This window comes from Oncorhynchus mykiss, chromosome 24 (assembly GCF_013265735.2).
Source record: "Oncorhynchus mykiss isolate Arlee chromosome 24, USDA_OmykA_1.1, whole genome shotgun sequence".
Lineage (NCBI taxonomy): Eukaryota > Metazoa > Chordata > Actinopteri > Salmoniformes > Salmonidae > Oncorhynchus > Oncorhynchus mykiss.
The window spans coordinates 14,390,012-14,404,636 of NC_048588.1; the positions used below are offsets into that span (position 1 = coordinate 14,390,012).

Here is a 14,625-nt window from a genome sequence, read left to right on the forward strand (position 1 = left end):
AGAAACTCAACCAGAGAAACTGGGACAACATGAATTTTAGATGCCTCCCGTGAAAAACAAAGAGAAGCATCTGATCTGAGCAGAAGGAGAAGAAGGAGGAGGGAAGTCTCCCAGAAGCCATCACCATTGAGCTGAGCTGAACAGAGAGCTGATGTTACTGTTAGTGGTAAATCAACTGCAACTTTCCTGATTGATACGAAGCTATTCCCTCTAGATCTGATACAACCACACATCTATAAATGATCTATATATCTACAGACAACCCACCACAGGACTGATGTAACAGTAGATGCAGTATTTTTTTTTTAATTTTACATGTCAGCCAGCTTTTGGTCTTTGGAAAATAATTCATCTTTAGGAAAGTAACATCATGAAAGAGACATGCATACTGACAAAACATCTGTTTTCATCCAGAGATGTGAGGTCTGTTTCTTCACATCAGACCCTCCTATCTCTCTCAGGTTATGTCCTAAATGACACCCTATTCCTGATATAGTGGACTACTTCTTGACGAGAACCCTGGTCAAAAGAAGTACACTATATAGGGAAAAGGGTGACATTTGAGATGCAATCACACTCACAGTCAGGCCCAGCCACTGGAAGAAGGGGGATGTTAATATGTGACATACCTTTGGCATGTTACATGTTGTAACCATTATTTTCTGGCAGTGTCATCAGAACCTCCAGAGTTGTCTACTTTCTGGGTGAAGAGTTGACACAAGATGAAATACATCTGTCCATTCCTCAGACACGTTCTAAATGTCCATATCATCAGGTAAATGTTAACTTAATTCTATGAAGCTCAAACTCCACAAGACAACAGGAAGTTGTCTGGGCTGAAGTCTCCTGGGCTGTAACGTGTGCTCAACCCTGTCCTCATCAGACACCTCAATATGCCTTTTAATGGGAATTGAAAGATCACAGCCCAACTAAGTACATCCTGTAAATGTGGCTAAAGGTTTCAATCTGCCTCGGGCAAAAAACATCAACTACACTTTTGGTGCGAGAAAATAAACTGCTTTTCTCAGCAAAATATTGGATTGTTTTTCTTCTGAGTACTGAGAAATAACCAGCAGCATGAAGCCCAAACAGGGACCTTGGTGTTCCATTGTGATTAGTTCCAGAGCGTTGCTCAATGAACATTTATGAGGGGATGCAGTGTTGGTTCTGAGGCTGGTTTTGTGTTTAGCCTGGGATCTGTCCAAATGGTTCCCATATTTCCTATATAATGCACTACTTTTGAACAGAGCCCTATGGGCCTTGTTCAAAAGTAGTGCACTCTATAGGGAATAGGGTGCCATTTGGGACACAGACCTGGTATTTGATCTGTAATGCCGGTTAAAGGCTACTAATCCAGACAGGTATGTAGCGGTACAGGGGGCAGGGGCATTAGAAAGTGTCCTGTACTAAGCAGCATTATGACCCAGAAACGTCACAGATACAGACAGACCAGTGATGTGCCCCTAATGGAACCCTGTTCATGTCACGGATTCCCACGGTATTGCTGCTCATTCCATTCACCAGCTCTGGAGGTCTACGTCACCTGCCTTCTAGGCGTCACTGAACTGGATCATTACCACCAACCCCGGACTGTCTCCATTAGATGGGTTGAATATTCTGTCACGTTGTATATTGCCAGGAGACAGGCGCAGGAATACAAAAATATATATTTTTTTATTTCTCTACCCAAAATCGTGTACGTCATGAACATGACGGGGACAAAGCCCAAAACAGACACGTACGTATGTACATACAGTGGGGAGAACAAGTATTTGATACACTGCTGATTTTGTAAGGTTCTCCCACTTACAAAGCATGTAGAGGCCTGTAATTTTTATCATAGGTACACTTCAACTGTGAGAGACGGAATCTAAAACAAAAATCCAGAAATTCACATTGTATGATTTATAAGTTATTAATTTGCATTTTATTGCATGACATAAGTATTTGAACACCTACCAACCAGTAAGAATTCCGGCTCTCACAGACCTGTTAGTTTTTCTTTAAGAAGCCCTCCTGTTCTCCACTCATTACCTGTATTAACTGCACCTGTTTGAACTCGTTACCTGTATAAAAGACACCTGTCCACACACTCAATCAAACAGACTTCAACCTCTCCACAATGTCCAAGACCAGAGAGCTGTGTAAGGCTGGGATGGGCTACAGGACAATAGGCAAGCAGCTTGGTGAGAAGACAACAACTGTTGGTGCAATTATTAGAAAATGGAAGAAGATCAAGATGACGGTCAATCACCCTCGGTCTGGGGCTCCATGCAAGATCTCACCTCGTGGGGCATCAATGATCATGAGGAAGGTGAGGGATCAGCCCAGAACTACATGGCAGGACCTGCTTATGATCTGAAGAGAGCTGGGACCACAGTCTCAAAGAAAACCATTAGTAACACACTACGCCGTCATGGATTAAAATCCTGCAGCGCACGCAAGGTCCCCCTGTTCAAGCCAGCGCATGTCCAGGCCCGTCTGAAGTTAGCCAATGACCATCTGGATGATCCAGAGGAGGAATGGGAGAAGGTCATGTGGTCTGATGAGACAAATATAGAGCTTTTTGCTCTAAACTCCACTCGCTGTGTTTGGAGGAAGAAGAAGGATGAGTACAACCCCAAGAACACAATCCCAACCGTGAAGCATGGAGGTGGAAACATCATTCTTTGGGGATGCTTTTCTGCAAAGGGGACAGGACGACTGCATCGTATTGAGGGGAGGATGGATGGGGCCATGTATCGCGAGATCCTTCCCTCAGTAAGAGCATTGAAGATGGGTCGTGGCTGGGTCTTCCAGCATGACAACGACCCGAAACACACATCCAGGGCAACTAAGGAGTGGCTCCGTAAGAAGCATCTCAAGGTCCTGGAGTGGCCTTTCCAGTCTCCAGACCTGAACCCAATAGAAAATCTTTGGAGGGAGCTGAAAGTCCGTATTGCCCAGTGACAGCCCCGAAACGTGAAGGATCTGGAGAAGTTCTGTATGGAGGAGTGGGCGAAAAATCCCTGCTGCATTGTGTGCAAACCTGGTCAAGAACTACAGGAAACATATGATCTCTGTAATTGCAAACAAAGGTTTCTGTACCAAATATTAAGTTCTGCTTATCTGATGTATCAAATACTTATGTCATGCAATAAAATGCAAATTAATTACTTAAAAATCATACAATGTGATTTTCTGGATTTTTGTTTTAGATTCCGTCTCTCACAGTTGAAGTGTACCTATGATAAAAAATGACAGACCTCTACATGCTTTGTAAGTAGGAAAACCTGCAAAATCGGCAGTGTATCAAATACTTGTTCTCCCCACTGTATATATAAACACATGTAAACCTCTATTACAGTTGAAGTCGGAAGTTTACATACACTTAGGTAGGAGTCATTAAAACTCGTTTTTCAACCACTCCACACATTTATTGTTAACAAACTATAGTTTTGGCAAGTCGGTTAGAACATCTACTTTGTGCATGACATAAGTAATTTTTCCAACAATTGTTCACAGACAGATCATTTCACTTATCATTCACTGTTTCACAAATCGAGTGGGTCAGAAGTTTACATACACTAAGTTGACTGTGCCTTAAAACAGCTTGGAAAAATCCAGAAAATGATTTCATGGCTTTCAAAGCTTCTGATAGGCTAATTGACACCAGGCCATCCTCCAAAAGTCTTCACCTCACTGTGCGTGCAGATGCACTCACACCCGCCTGCTGCTATTCCTGAGCAAGCTCTGTATTGGTGGGGCCCCGATCCCGCAGCTGAATCAACTTTAGGAGATGGTCCTGGAGATTGCTGGACTTTCTTGGGCGCCCTGAAGCCTTGTTCACAACAATTGAACCGCTCTTCTTGAAGTTCCTGACAATCCGATAAATGGTTGATTTAGGTGCAATCTTACTGGCAGCAATATTCCTGCCCATGAAGCCCTTTTTGTGCAAAGCAATGATGACGGTATGTGTTTCCTTGCAGGTAACCATGTTTGATAGAGGAAGAACAATGATTCCAAGCACCACCCTCCTTTTGAAGCTTCCAGTCTGTTATTCAAACTCAATCAGCATGACAAAGTGATCTCCAGCCTTGTCCTCGTCAACACTCACACCTGTGTTAACGAGAGAATCACTGACGTGATGTCAGCTGGTCCTTTTGTCATGTACCTACGTTATATAGGTATGCACATCAGCGTTGACATCGGTTTTGCACATCGGCGTTAAACTAGACATCGGCCAATGTCGATGTTGATATTTTTAGCTAATATCGGCCGATTACGATATCTTCACAGATATATTGTGCACCCCGAATTGTGATAGATTCAGCAGTAGTCCTCCAGTAACAGTGTGGTAGATGGTGCAGTAGACCTACAGTAACATTGTGATAGATGATGCAGTAGGACCTATAGTAACATTGTGATAGATGATGCAGTAGGACCTATAGTAACATTGTGATAGATGATGCAGTAGGACCTACAGTAACAGTGTGATAGATGATGCAGTAGGCCGACATTAATCGTGTTATAGTTGACGAGGTAGGCAGACAGTAATCGTGTTATAGATGATGCGGTAGGTCTACAGTAACAGTGTTATAGATGATGCGGTAGACCTACAGTAACAGTGTTATAGATGATGCAGTAGGCCTACAGTAACAATGTTATAGATGATGTGGTAGGCCTACAGTAACAGTGTTATAGATGATGTGGTAGGCCTACAGTAACAGTGTTATAGATGATGCAGTAGGCCGACAGTAACAGTGTTGTAGATGATGCAGTAGGCCGACAGTAACAGTGTTATAGATGATGCAGTAGGCCGACAGTAACAGTGTTATAGATGATGCGGTAGGCCTACAGTAACAGTGTTATAGATGATGCAGTAGGTCTACAGTAAGTGTTATAGATGATGCAGTAGGCCTACAGTAACAGTGTTATAGATGATGCAGTAGGCCTACAGTAATAGTCTTATAGATGGTGCAGTAGACCGACAGTAACAGTCTTATAGATGGTGCAGTAGACCGACAGTAATCGTGTTATAGATGATGCGGTAGGCCTACAGTAACAGTGTTATAGATGATGCGGTAGGCCTACAGTGACAGTGTTACAGATGATGCAGTAGGCCTACAGTGACAGTGTTACAGATGATGCAGTAGGCCTACAGTGACAGTGTTATAGATGGTGCAGTAGGCCTACAGTAACAGTGTTATAGATTCAGTAGTAGGCCTACAGTAACAGTGTTATAGATTTAGTAGTAGGCCTACAGTGACCGTGTTATAGATTCAGTAGTATGCCTACAGTAACAGTGTTGTAGATTCAGTAGTAGGCCTACAGTAACAGTGTTATAGATTCAGTAGTAGGCCTACAGTAACCGTGTTATAGATTCAGTAGTAGGCCTACAGTAACAGTGTTATAGATTCAGTAGTAGGTCTACAGTAACCGTGTTATAGATTCAGTAGTAGGACTACAGTAACAGTGTTATAGATTCAGTAGTAGGCCTACAGTAATAGTGTTATAGATTCAGTAGTAGGCCTACAGTAACCGTGTTATAGATTCAGTAGTAGGCCTACAGTAACCGTGTTATAGATTCAGTAGTAGGCCTACAGTAACCGTGTTATAGATTCAGTAGTAGGCCTACAGTAACAGTGTTAGATTCAGTAGTAGGCCTACAGTAACCGTGTTATAGATTCAGTAGTAGGTCTACAGTAACCGTGTTATAGATTCAGTAGTAGGCCTACAGTAACCGTGTTATAGATTCAGTAGTAGGCCTACAGTAACAGTGTTAGATTCAGTAGTAGGCCTACAGTAACCGTGTTATATATTCAGTAGTAGGCCTACAGTAACCGTGTTATAGATTCAGTAGTAGGACTACAGTAACAGTGTTAGATTCAGTAGTAGGCCTACAGTAACTGTGTTATAGATTCAGTAGTAGGCCTACAGTAACCGTGTTATAGATTCAGTAGTAGGCCTACAGTAACCGTGTTATAGATTCAGTAGTAGGCCTACAGTAACCATGTTATAGATTCAGTAGTAGGCCTACAGTAACCGTGTTATGGATTCAGTAGTAGACCTACAGCAACCGTGTTATTGAGGCTGTGAAGCCTAGCTGCGTTAGTGTACCAGCTTCATTAATCTACTCAGCCCCAGGAGACCAGTCCCAGTGACCTTGCTGCTGCAGTAATATAAAAAGTGTGTTTGAAATGGCTCCCTATATGGAGAATAGCGTGCCATTTGGGATGCTGCCAACAACAGGCTCATATTCATAAGGACCGCTCATGCATTCAGTGTGTAAGCACTCAGTCTCAGTGTGAGTAAGGATCACTATTTCTCATCTTTATATTTTCCTTGACTTCTAAATCAGTAATGTGGCTAAACTCAGGCTACCGTTTGCCATAGCTTATGTCCTGTTGTCTAAACATGACAAAGCAGTGTGTGTGTGTGTGTGCTTGTCCGTTTAGGTTGTCATGCTGTTTGACAGACGTAGTGGGTGTATATAGTCTGTGAGCAGAGTTGAAGGGTCAGAAAGCTTGTATGTATTGGGCTACGTCCCAAATGGCACCCTATTCCCTGGCACTACATTTGACACACCCATACAGGAGGTCTACAATTTTTTTTCTGGGGTCTTGGCTGATTTCTTTTGATTTTCTCATGATGTCAAGCAAAGGAAAATTCTGTGAATATATTGAAGCAACATCTCAAGACATCAGTCAGGAAGTTAAAGCTTGGTCGCAAATGGGTCTTCCAAATGGACAATGACCCCAAGGACACTTCCAAAGTTGTGGCAAAATGGCTTAAGGACAACAAAGTCAAGGTATTGGAGTGGCCATCACAAAGCCCTGACCTCAATCCTATAGAAAATATGTGGGAAGAACAGAAAAAGTGTGTGCGAGCAAGGAGGTCTACAAACCTGACTCAGTTACACCAGCTCTGTCAGGAGGAATGGGCCAACATTCACCCAACTTATTGTGGGAAGTTTGTGGAAGGCTACCCGAAACGTTTGACCCAAGTTAAACAAATTAAAGGTAATGCTACCAAATACTAATTGAGCGTACGTAAACTTCTGACCCACTGGGAATTTGATGAAAGAAATAAAAGCTGAAATAAATCATTCTCTCTACTATTATTTTGACATTTCACATTCTTAAAATAAAGTGGGGATCCTAACTGACCTAAGACAGGGAATTTTTACTAGGATTAAATGTCAGGAATTTTGAAAAACTGAGTTTAAATGTATTTCGCTAAGGTGTATGTAAACTTCCGACTTCAACTGTAAGTGAAAGAAATTGGTTATGAATATGTTTTACTGGTAATAGGGACATATGCAAATGCCAACAAAATAACTTTTGGTCAGTTTGGTGTGTGTGTAACCTTTATTTAACTTGGACAAGTCAGTTAAGAAAAAAAGTATTATTTACAATTACGGCCTACCCAGGCCAAACCCGGACGACGCTGGGCCAATTGTGCGCCGCCCTATGGGACTCCCAATCACGGCCGAATGTGATACAGCCTGGATTCGAACCAGGGACTGTAGTGATGCCTCTTGCACTGAGATGCAGTGCCTTAGACCGCTGCGTCCATGTGTGTGTGTTAGCTATTTAACTGTACTAGAATGCCGTTAAAATTTTAAATATCGGTTAACACTCTTACTGTAGGCCTACTGCATCATCTATCAGTAGCAGCCTCTGATCCATCCATCACACTGTTACCATCTTCCAGCCAGCCATCCACACTGTAAAACAGATGTGTGATATGAGGTATGGCAACATGCCAGCTGCCACCCAGAGACACCACCAGCCAGGCAGAATGGGGCTCTGCAGTAGCTGACCAGAATGTAGAAGGACTAGTTCTCTGACCATGTCAGTAATACCCAGACTATGGAAATGTCAATGTGCTGTGTACTGGTCCCTGATCTTAGCATTATTGGGTTTCAGAAAAGCACTTTATGGACATATTTACAGAGCTGCTGGGACAAACTACAGGTGAAGATCAACACAGGTTTTTATTTTATTTAACTTGGTCCCAATACTCCCTCAATGTCATTCTGCTCCCCCTGTGGTCATCCCCGCCACAGTCTTTACTCTGCCTCCAACCCAATGGACATGTATTTATTCATCACTGCTACAGTTGTTGTGATGTATATGGTGCTATTTCTATTTCTTTTGTTGTTTTTATTACCATTGTCATTATCTATTTAACTTAATCCTGCATGTTGGAGCTCAGAGACTAAGATATTCACTGTACCCTGCAATCACACCTGCAACCCTGTACATTATTAAACACTCTGAATCTGAATGTTGCTAGGTGAAAAAAACAACTGATTTATCTCACCCTTCATTAAACAACTGAATTCTTGGGTCGTATTCACTAGAAAGCAAACGGAAGAAAACGGACCTGAACTTTTCCAATAAGAAACTATATTTTCATTTGCAAAACTTTTCCCATTGTGAAACGGTGTGCACTAATGAATACAACCCTGCTGAATTAAACCCACCTGGAGGAGAGACTTCATTCATTATGACATGTTATCTTAAGTACAGCTTTCATCAGACTGGCTTCTATAGAGAAGATAAACGAGCTAACCAGGCTTAATGAGCTGAGATGAGGGACGGTGGCACCGTGGGTCAGGATACTGCCTTATAGCATCACAACACCGTGTTATAGCATCTGTCTGATAGGAGGTTCATTATTCTACTCCACGGGTCGGTCTACAGTTGATGTGTCCGAACGGATGGATGATGTTGATCTGTCAAAGGTTTAGCACTTTCCTACCCAGAAGTGGTGTTCCATCATCTGGCTTGCGTCCCAAATGGCACCCTATTCTCTATATACAGTAGTGCACTATATAGGGAATAGGGTGCCATTTGGTACGGAGCCCTGGTCTACATCGATGGATGGCCAACTCAAGTCGTCAGTCATATAGCCTAGTTATTCATACCGCTAGCTACAGTAGATGCAAAATGTCAGTCCCTATGTTCAGAATGCATGTACACATAAAGATGAATCTCCATGGCACGGTTTATACAAGGTTTTTACAGGGCCTCATATGATGGATCACTATGGTCGAGTTCCTTCCAAACTACATTGCAGACGCATGCCAGATCTTACAACGCCTGGATAGGTACAGTATTTTCAACATAACAGCTAACCACATCATATGATATCGCCATCTGATGCCCGACTGCATAGTCGATGATGACGACGTAGCACGCAACCATTGGTTGATGCAATGCAGCGCCTGCACATCTAGTTGGGCAGGAACTTAACCTAAATCTCTCTTTTCCTTCTACTCCACCTCCTACACATCTTCCTACTCCTCCTTTCATCCACTCATCATTGTCAACCTGATCCTACTTGACTCTGCTCTCTGTCTCTCCACGTCTCTCTCTCCATTGTTCTGTAATCAGACTGGTCTCTGTTCAGAGCCCTGACCCTCTGAATCATGAATTCATACACACAGGAGAGACACGATTAGCATTATATTAGCATTATGTTAAAATGTTCCCTCCATCCCACTGTCTCTCTCTGATTGAGACCGTGCTGCTACGGTATGTGTTCATCCAACCTCAAGTGAAGTATGGGGATATGAATCACAGACAGATACAGCGTCCCAAATAGCACCCTATTCTCTTTATAATACCCTGGTCAAAAGTAGCCCACTGTATAAAGAACAGGGTTCCATTTGGAATGCCTACTACATTTCTACTCTGGCCTGCTTGTGTCTGTTTTCCATTACAGCAGTCACCTTTGTAGATTCCATTTTTTGCTGTTTAACAATCCCTAAATGAGTGTTATTCCATTAATTCTAGTTCTCATGCACTGTAGTTTGTCCTGCCTGATGAGAGACGTGTTAATGGAACCATTAGTTAGAGGAGAGGAGACATTACTCAGAAATAAATAGAATGTTCTCTGATACAGAATTGTTTATCATCATACGGCGCCAGGTAGCCTAGTGGTAGGAGCGTTGGACTAGTAACCGATAGGTTGCAAGATCGAATCCCTGAACTGACAAGGTAAAAATCTGTCGTTCTGCCCCTGAACAAGGCAGTTAACCCACTGTTCCCCGGTAGGCTGTCATTGTAAATAAGAATTTGTTCTTAACTGACTTTCCTAGTTAAATAAAGTTACAAAAAAAAAAATGAATAACACACTGTTTCATCATACAGGGGCACATTAAAAATACACCTCCTGACATGCAGCACTAAAAACCATCAAATGAAACACAGTATGCTTCCCACATGTCACTCTATTACTACAGTGCGCTATGTTTGACCATAGGGCTCTGGTCAAACGTAGTGCACTATATAGGAAATAGGATGCCATTTGAGACTCAACTACAATTTCCACTTCCACAAGGAGTTGATGGATAATGGTTAATAAAGACAGATTTTCCATCCAACACATCTCTCTACAGATGAAAGCTATCATATGAAACAACTATAGCTTATTAGGACTGATATTTCACCATTTACCCAGATATATTAGACAGGAAGCCTAAGAGGCCAACTGGGAACTATTAGTGAAATATGATGATTTAATGGACTGGTTCCATCTTCATACCAGCAATGGCTACCATACTATAGCTAACATTATGCGTGTGGCATCAGCCACAGTTAGGATTTACTGTTGCTACTAGCCTTCACTAGCAAATGTCCATCTAAAGTTATATATTCACACTTCTATGTCAAATCAATCAATCAAATGTATTTTATAAAGCCCTTTTTACATCGGCATCTATTGAAGATATTACGTTACTGTGAAAAAAATATCAAATGCCCTTACATTGATGACTTTCTGCAAATTCAATTTCAATCAGAATTCCAGGTTGATTCAACATCATCACTTTGATTTTTGGGGTTGAAATGATGTGAAAATGTCAATTCAACCAGTTTTTGCCCAGTGGGACACCTTCTGTGGTCCTATCCACCACCTCAGACCTGGGCTTCATGCCTCCTGTATCTGATCTGTGTTATTCTAAATATTGTAAATGGGTCATGCTATGTTAGTTGTCATCTTCAGATGATGAAGTGTAGCCTAACAAGCACAAACTCAACTGAGGAAACTCTCCATAAGAGAGTTCAGAGTAATGCCTCAATCCCTAATAAGAATGAACATAATCTCTAATAACACCCTATCTGTAATTTCTAGTTACAGGGTCTCTAGACTACAATATCAGACCTGTACAGAACAGCACACACGCAGCCAGTCATCGAATCACCAGCTGAGACCCTTACCCTTTACTATTGCGCTACAATGTAGCGCTCTGTGCGTGTTGGGGATGTTGTGTTACATGTGCGAGAAGCTGTGGCTGAAATATCCTACATTTCCTTACCAGGTTGAGCACAGTCTCCACGATATCTCTGTTGCTAACCTCCCCCACCTGGATCAATCCGATCAGAACTGCGAATTTCATCTTGATATTCCGGATGGGAACCTGCGGGTTGATCATCCCGGCCGGTAGAACCATAGAGCCCGAGCCAGATACCATTATTTCCCCGGTACCAGAGGCCCCCGGCTGCCCATGACCCGCTGGGATTTGTCGGTCAGAAAGCGACAAAGCACCCGGCATCTTCACCGCCGGCCTCTCGCTTGTCATGTCCTTTCAACCAGATCGATGTCACCTGTTTTAATCGCTGTTCAACTGCATCAATTGAACAGGAGAAAAAAATGGATATTCTGGAACAGCCTGGCGAAAAAGAAACCACTCTAACGATTACATACACTCTCTCTGCCGTGCGCGAATAGGAACTGCAATCTGGTAATAATTTATAGAGGGTAGAACGAGCCGTGTCCTTCCCATCACGCAGACGTCTTCTGGTAATCTGGACAGAGTGAACCTGAACAGCGCGGCAGCCGCTGCAGGGTCTCTAGGCTACCGCTCTGCCGCTTTCCGTCATGTTGCCGCCCCCTGCCTGCGGCAAGAAGCGCATCACGCCTGCCTGCAGACAAACTAAGTAAGAGAACCACTCTAAAAAAGTAAGAGAACCACTCTAAAAAACCTTGAACTGAAGAATTGGTGAATGGGTTGTAACCTTAGGAAAGAATACTTTAAAGGGATTCAACAAAGCCTTTACAGTTGAATTGGTTGTGAATCAGTCCATCTTTGTGGTTTTATTGCTATCTATGCTGAATGTATCAAAGCAGTAGCCAAGTAGTCAATAGAAGGGAGGAAAAGGTTACTCAAAAGCTTTATAGGGTTTTAGTGAAAGAGCCAGTTACACAATAGAGAAAGCACCTTATTAAAGCTTAGATTGTGAAAACTTGGTTGGCAGTTTGAAGAATTGTTTTATTACAGGTAGCCTAAATACAAGTGGCACGCTATTCCCATTATAGTGCACTATAGGGCTCTGGTCAAAAGTGCACTATAAAGGGAATAGAGTGCCGTTTGGGACTCATCCCCTGAGTTATATGAGTGCTACAATGGGAGGACACTACTCTACTCACTACTCTAACATGTCCTTTTACTTCCAGACAGCTTCACTGTGGTAGATGAATCATTCTATTGAACAATTTAACCATCACTGGACCAAATGTTGGAAGTGAAAAAAGACTCAATTACTGTACCTTTTCTGTTTTAATTTAAATCTATTTAATTTAAATCATTATTGAATCTAAACTGTGTGGGGAAACAAATCTCTTTTTAATTGCAGCTCAAGACAATAAATAATTAAAATTAATCAAACCGTATTCCACACACACACGCACACGCACGCACGCGCGCGCGCACGCACGCACGCACGCACACACACACACACACACACACACACACACACACACGCCAGAGTAAGGCTGTCTACTTGTCTTTTATTTAATTATGTAAATAGGACTCCTGGTGTATCTTCAGCACGTTGAACAGTCTGTAGATGTGGAAGTGACCTTGAAGAGTCATCCTGCAGAACCATAGAAGAATAGACTGAACAGAAAGAACAGGTTTGGGGGAAATTATTAAAAATATGTCCCCAATGGCACCCAATTCCCTATATAGTGCACTTCTTTGGACCAGGGCCCATAGGGCTGTGGTCAAAAGTAGTGTACTATGTAGGGAATAGGGGCCACTTGAGATGGGACCCTGGTCAAAGTAATGCACTATATAGGGAATAGTATGCCAATTGGGATGCTAAATAAATCTAACCTTCAGCATATCTTCTGTTTGATTAACCTGTATTGTTCAGAAGTCAGATGTCGCCATCCAGTGGATAAAGAAATACATCATTTCTAACTATACAGAACAAAAATATAAACGCAGTGTTGGGCCCATGTTTCATGAGCTGAAATAAAATCTCCCAGAAATGTTCCCATAAGCACAAAAAGCTTATTTCTCTCAAACCCTGTTAGTGAGCATTTCTCATTGTGCCAAGATAATCCATCCACCTGACAGGTGTGACATATCAATACTCTGATTAAAAGGCATGATAATCACACAGGTGCACCTTATGCTGGGGACAATAAAAGGCCACACTAAAATGTGCAGTTTTGTCACACAACACAATGCCACAGATGTCTCAAGTTTTGAAGGGGTGTGCAATTGGCATGCTGACTGCAGGAATATACACCAGAGCTGTTGCCAGAGAATTTGGCAGTAAGTTCAACCGGCCTCACAACCGCAGGCCACGTGTATGGCGTGGTTTGCTTATGTCAACGTTGTGAACAGAGTGCCTGCCCCGTGGTAGCAGTGAGGTTATGGTATGGACATTCATAAACTACGGACAACAAACCCAATTGAGTTTTATCGATGACAATTTGAATGCACTAAAATACAGTGACGAGATCCTGAGGCCCATTGTGTGGCCCATTTTCTTTTTAAGGTATCTGTGACCAACAGTCATGGGGAATCCATAGATAAGGGCAAAATTCATTTATTTCAATTGACTGATTTCCTCATATGAACTGTAACTCAGTAAAATCCCAAATCAACCGCTAGAACAGGGGAGTCAAACTTCATTCCATGGAGGGCTGAGTGTCTGCGGGTTTTTGGTTTTTCCTTTCAATTAAAACCTAGACAACCAGGTGAGGGGAGTTCCTTACTAATCAGTGACCTTAATTCATCAATCAAGTACAAGGGAGGAGCGAAACCAGCAGACACTCAACCCTCCGTGGAATGAGTTTGACACGTGTGCCCTAGAACCTATGCCCTAAGTACTTGATTGGTATATGCAGTAGCCTATCAGAGTCCTAGTTGGAGCTATTACCATATTTCTCCAGCTGTAAAATCCTTTCATATCGCCACAAGTTCATACGGCATAGGGATCAATTTGCGATAAGCAATCTTTTGTGATCCCTCCATCATGAATCTGATTATTTAAATGAAAAGGTATTCCATATGTATGAAACACAAAATACAGATGAACATCAACCCTGAGTTGATCGTTCAACAGGCTGACTGCAGGTTGTAATACACAGTATGACCACCAGGGAGCAACAACATCCTGTAAATAATAAATTGGTGGGTGCTTAAATTTGTCCGACTTCACACATGTACAAGTGTGTATTAATACATGTGGGAATTGTAAATGTGTTTTTTTGCATAGCCTAACTCCCCTTGAGACACACTTGGAGAGTGGGGTCATGCCAGGGTCTGCCATTTTCAACGGCGACCCTGGGGAAAATAGGGGTAAGTGCCTTGCTCAAGGGCACATCAACAGATTCTTC

General features: G+C 42.4%; 1 protein-coding gene across 6 annotated transcripts in view; it reads right to left on the bottom strand.

Annotated features, from left to right (window-relative positions):
* LOC110503343 (neurobeachin) overlaps positions 1-11,788 on the bottom strand; it is a 330,014-nt gene extending 318,226 nt beyond the window's left edge. For 3 of the 6 annotated variants that reach the window (XM_036961703.1, XM_036961702.1, XM_036961698.1), the window contains exon 1: positions 11,309-11,788. In XM_036961703.1, coding sequence (XP_036817598.1) covers positions 11,309-11,572 — 264 coding nt within the window. In that variant the 5' untranslated portion in view covers positions 11,573-11,788. The remainder of the gene's footprint in view (positions 1-11,308) is intronic. The other 3 variants (XM_036961701.1, XM_036961700.1, XM_036961699.1) reach the window with 1 other exon arrangement.
* Between the last annotated feature and the right edge of the window lie 2,837 nt (positions 11,789-14,625).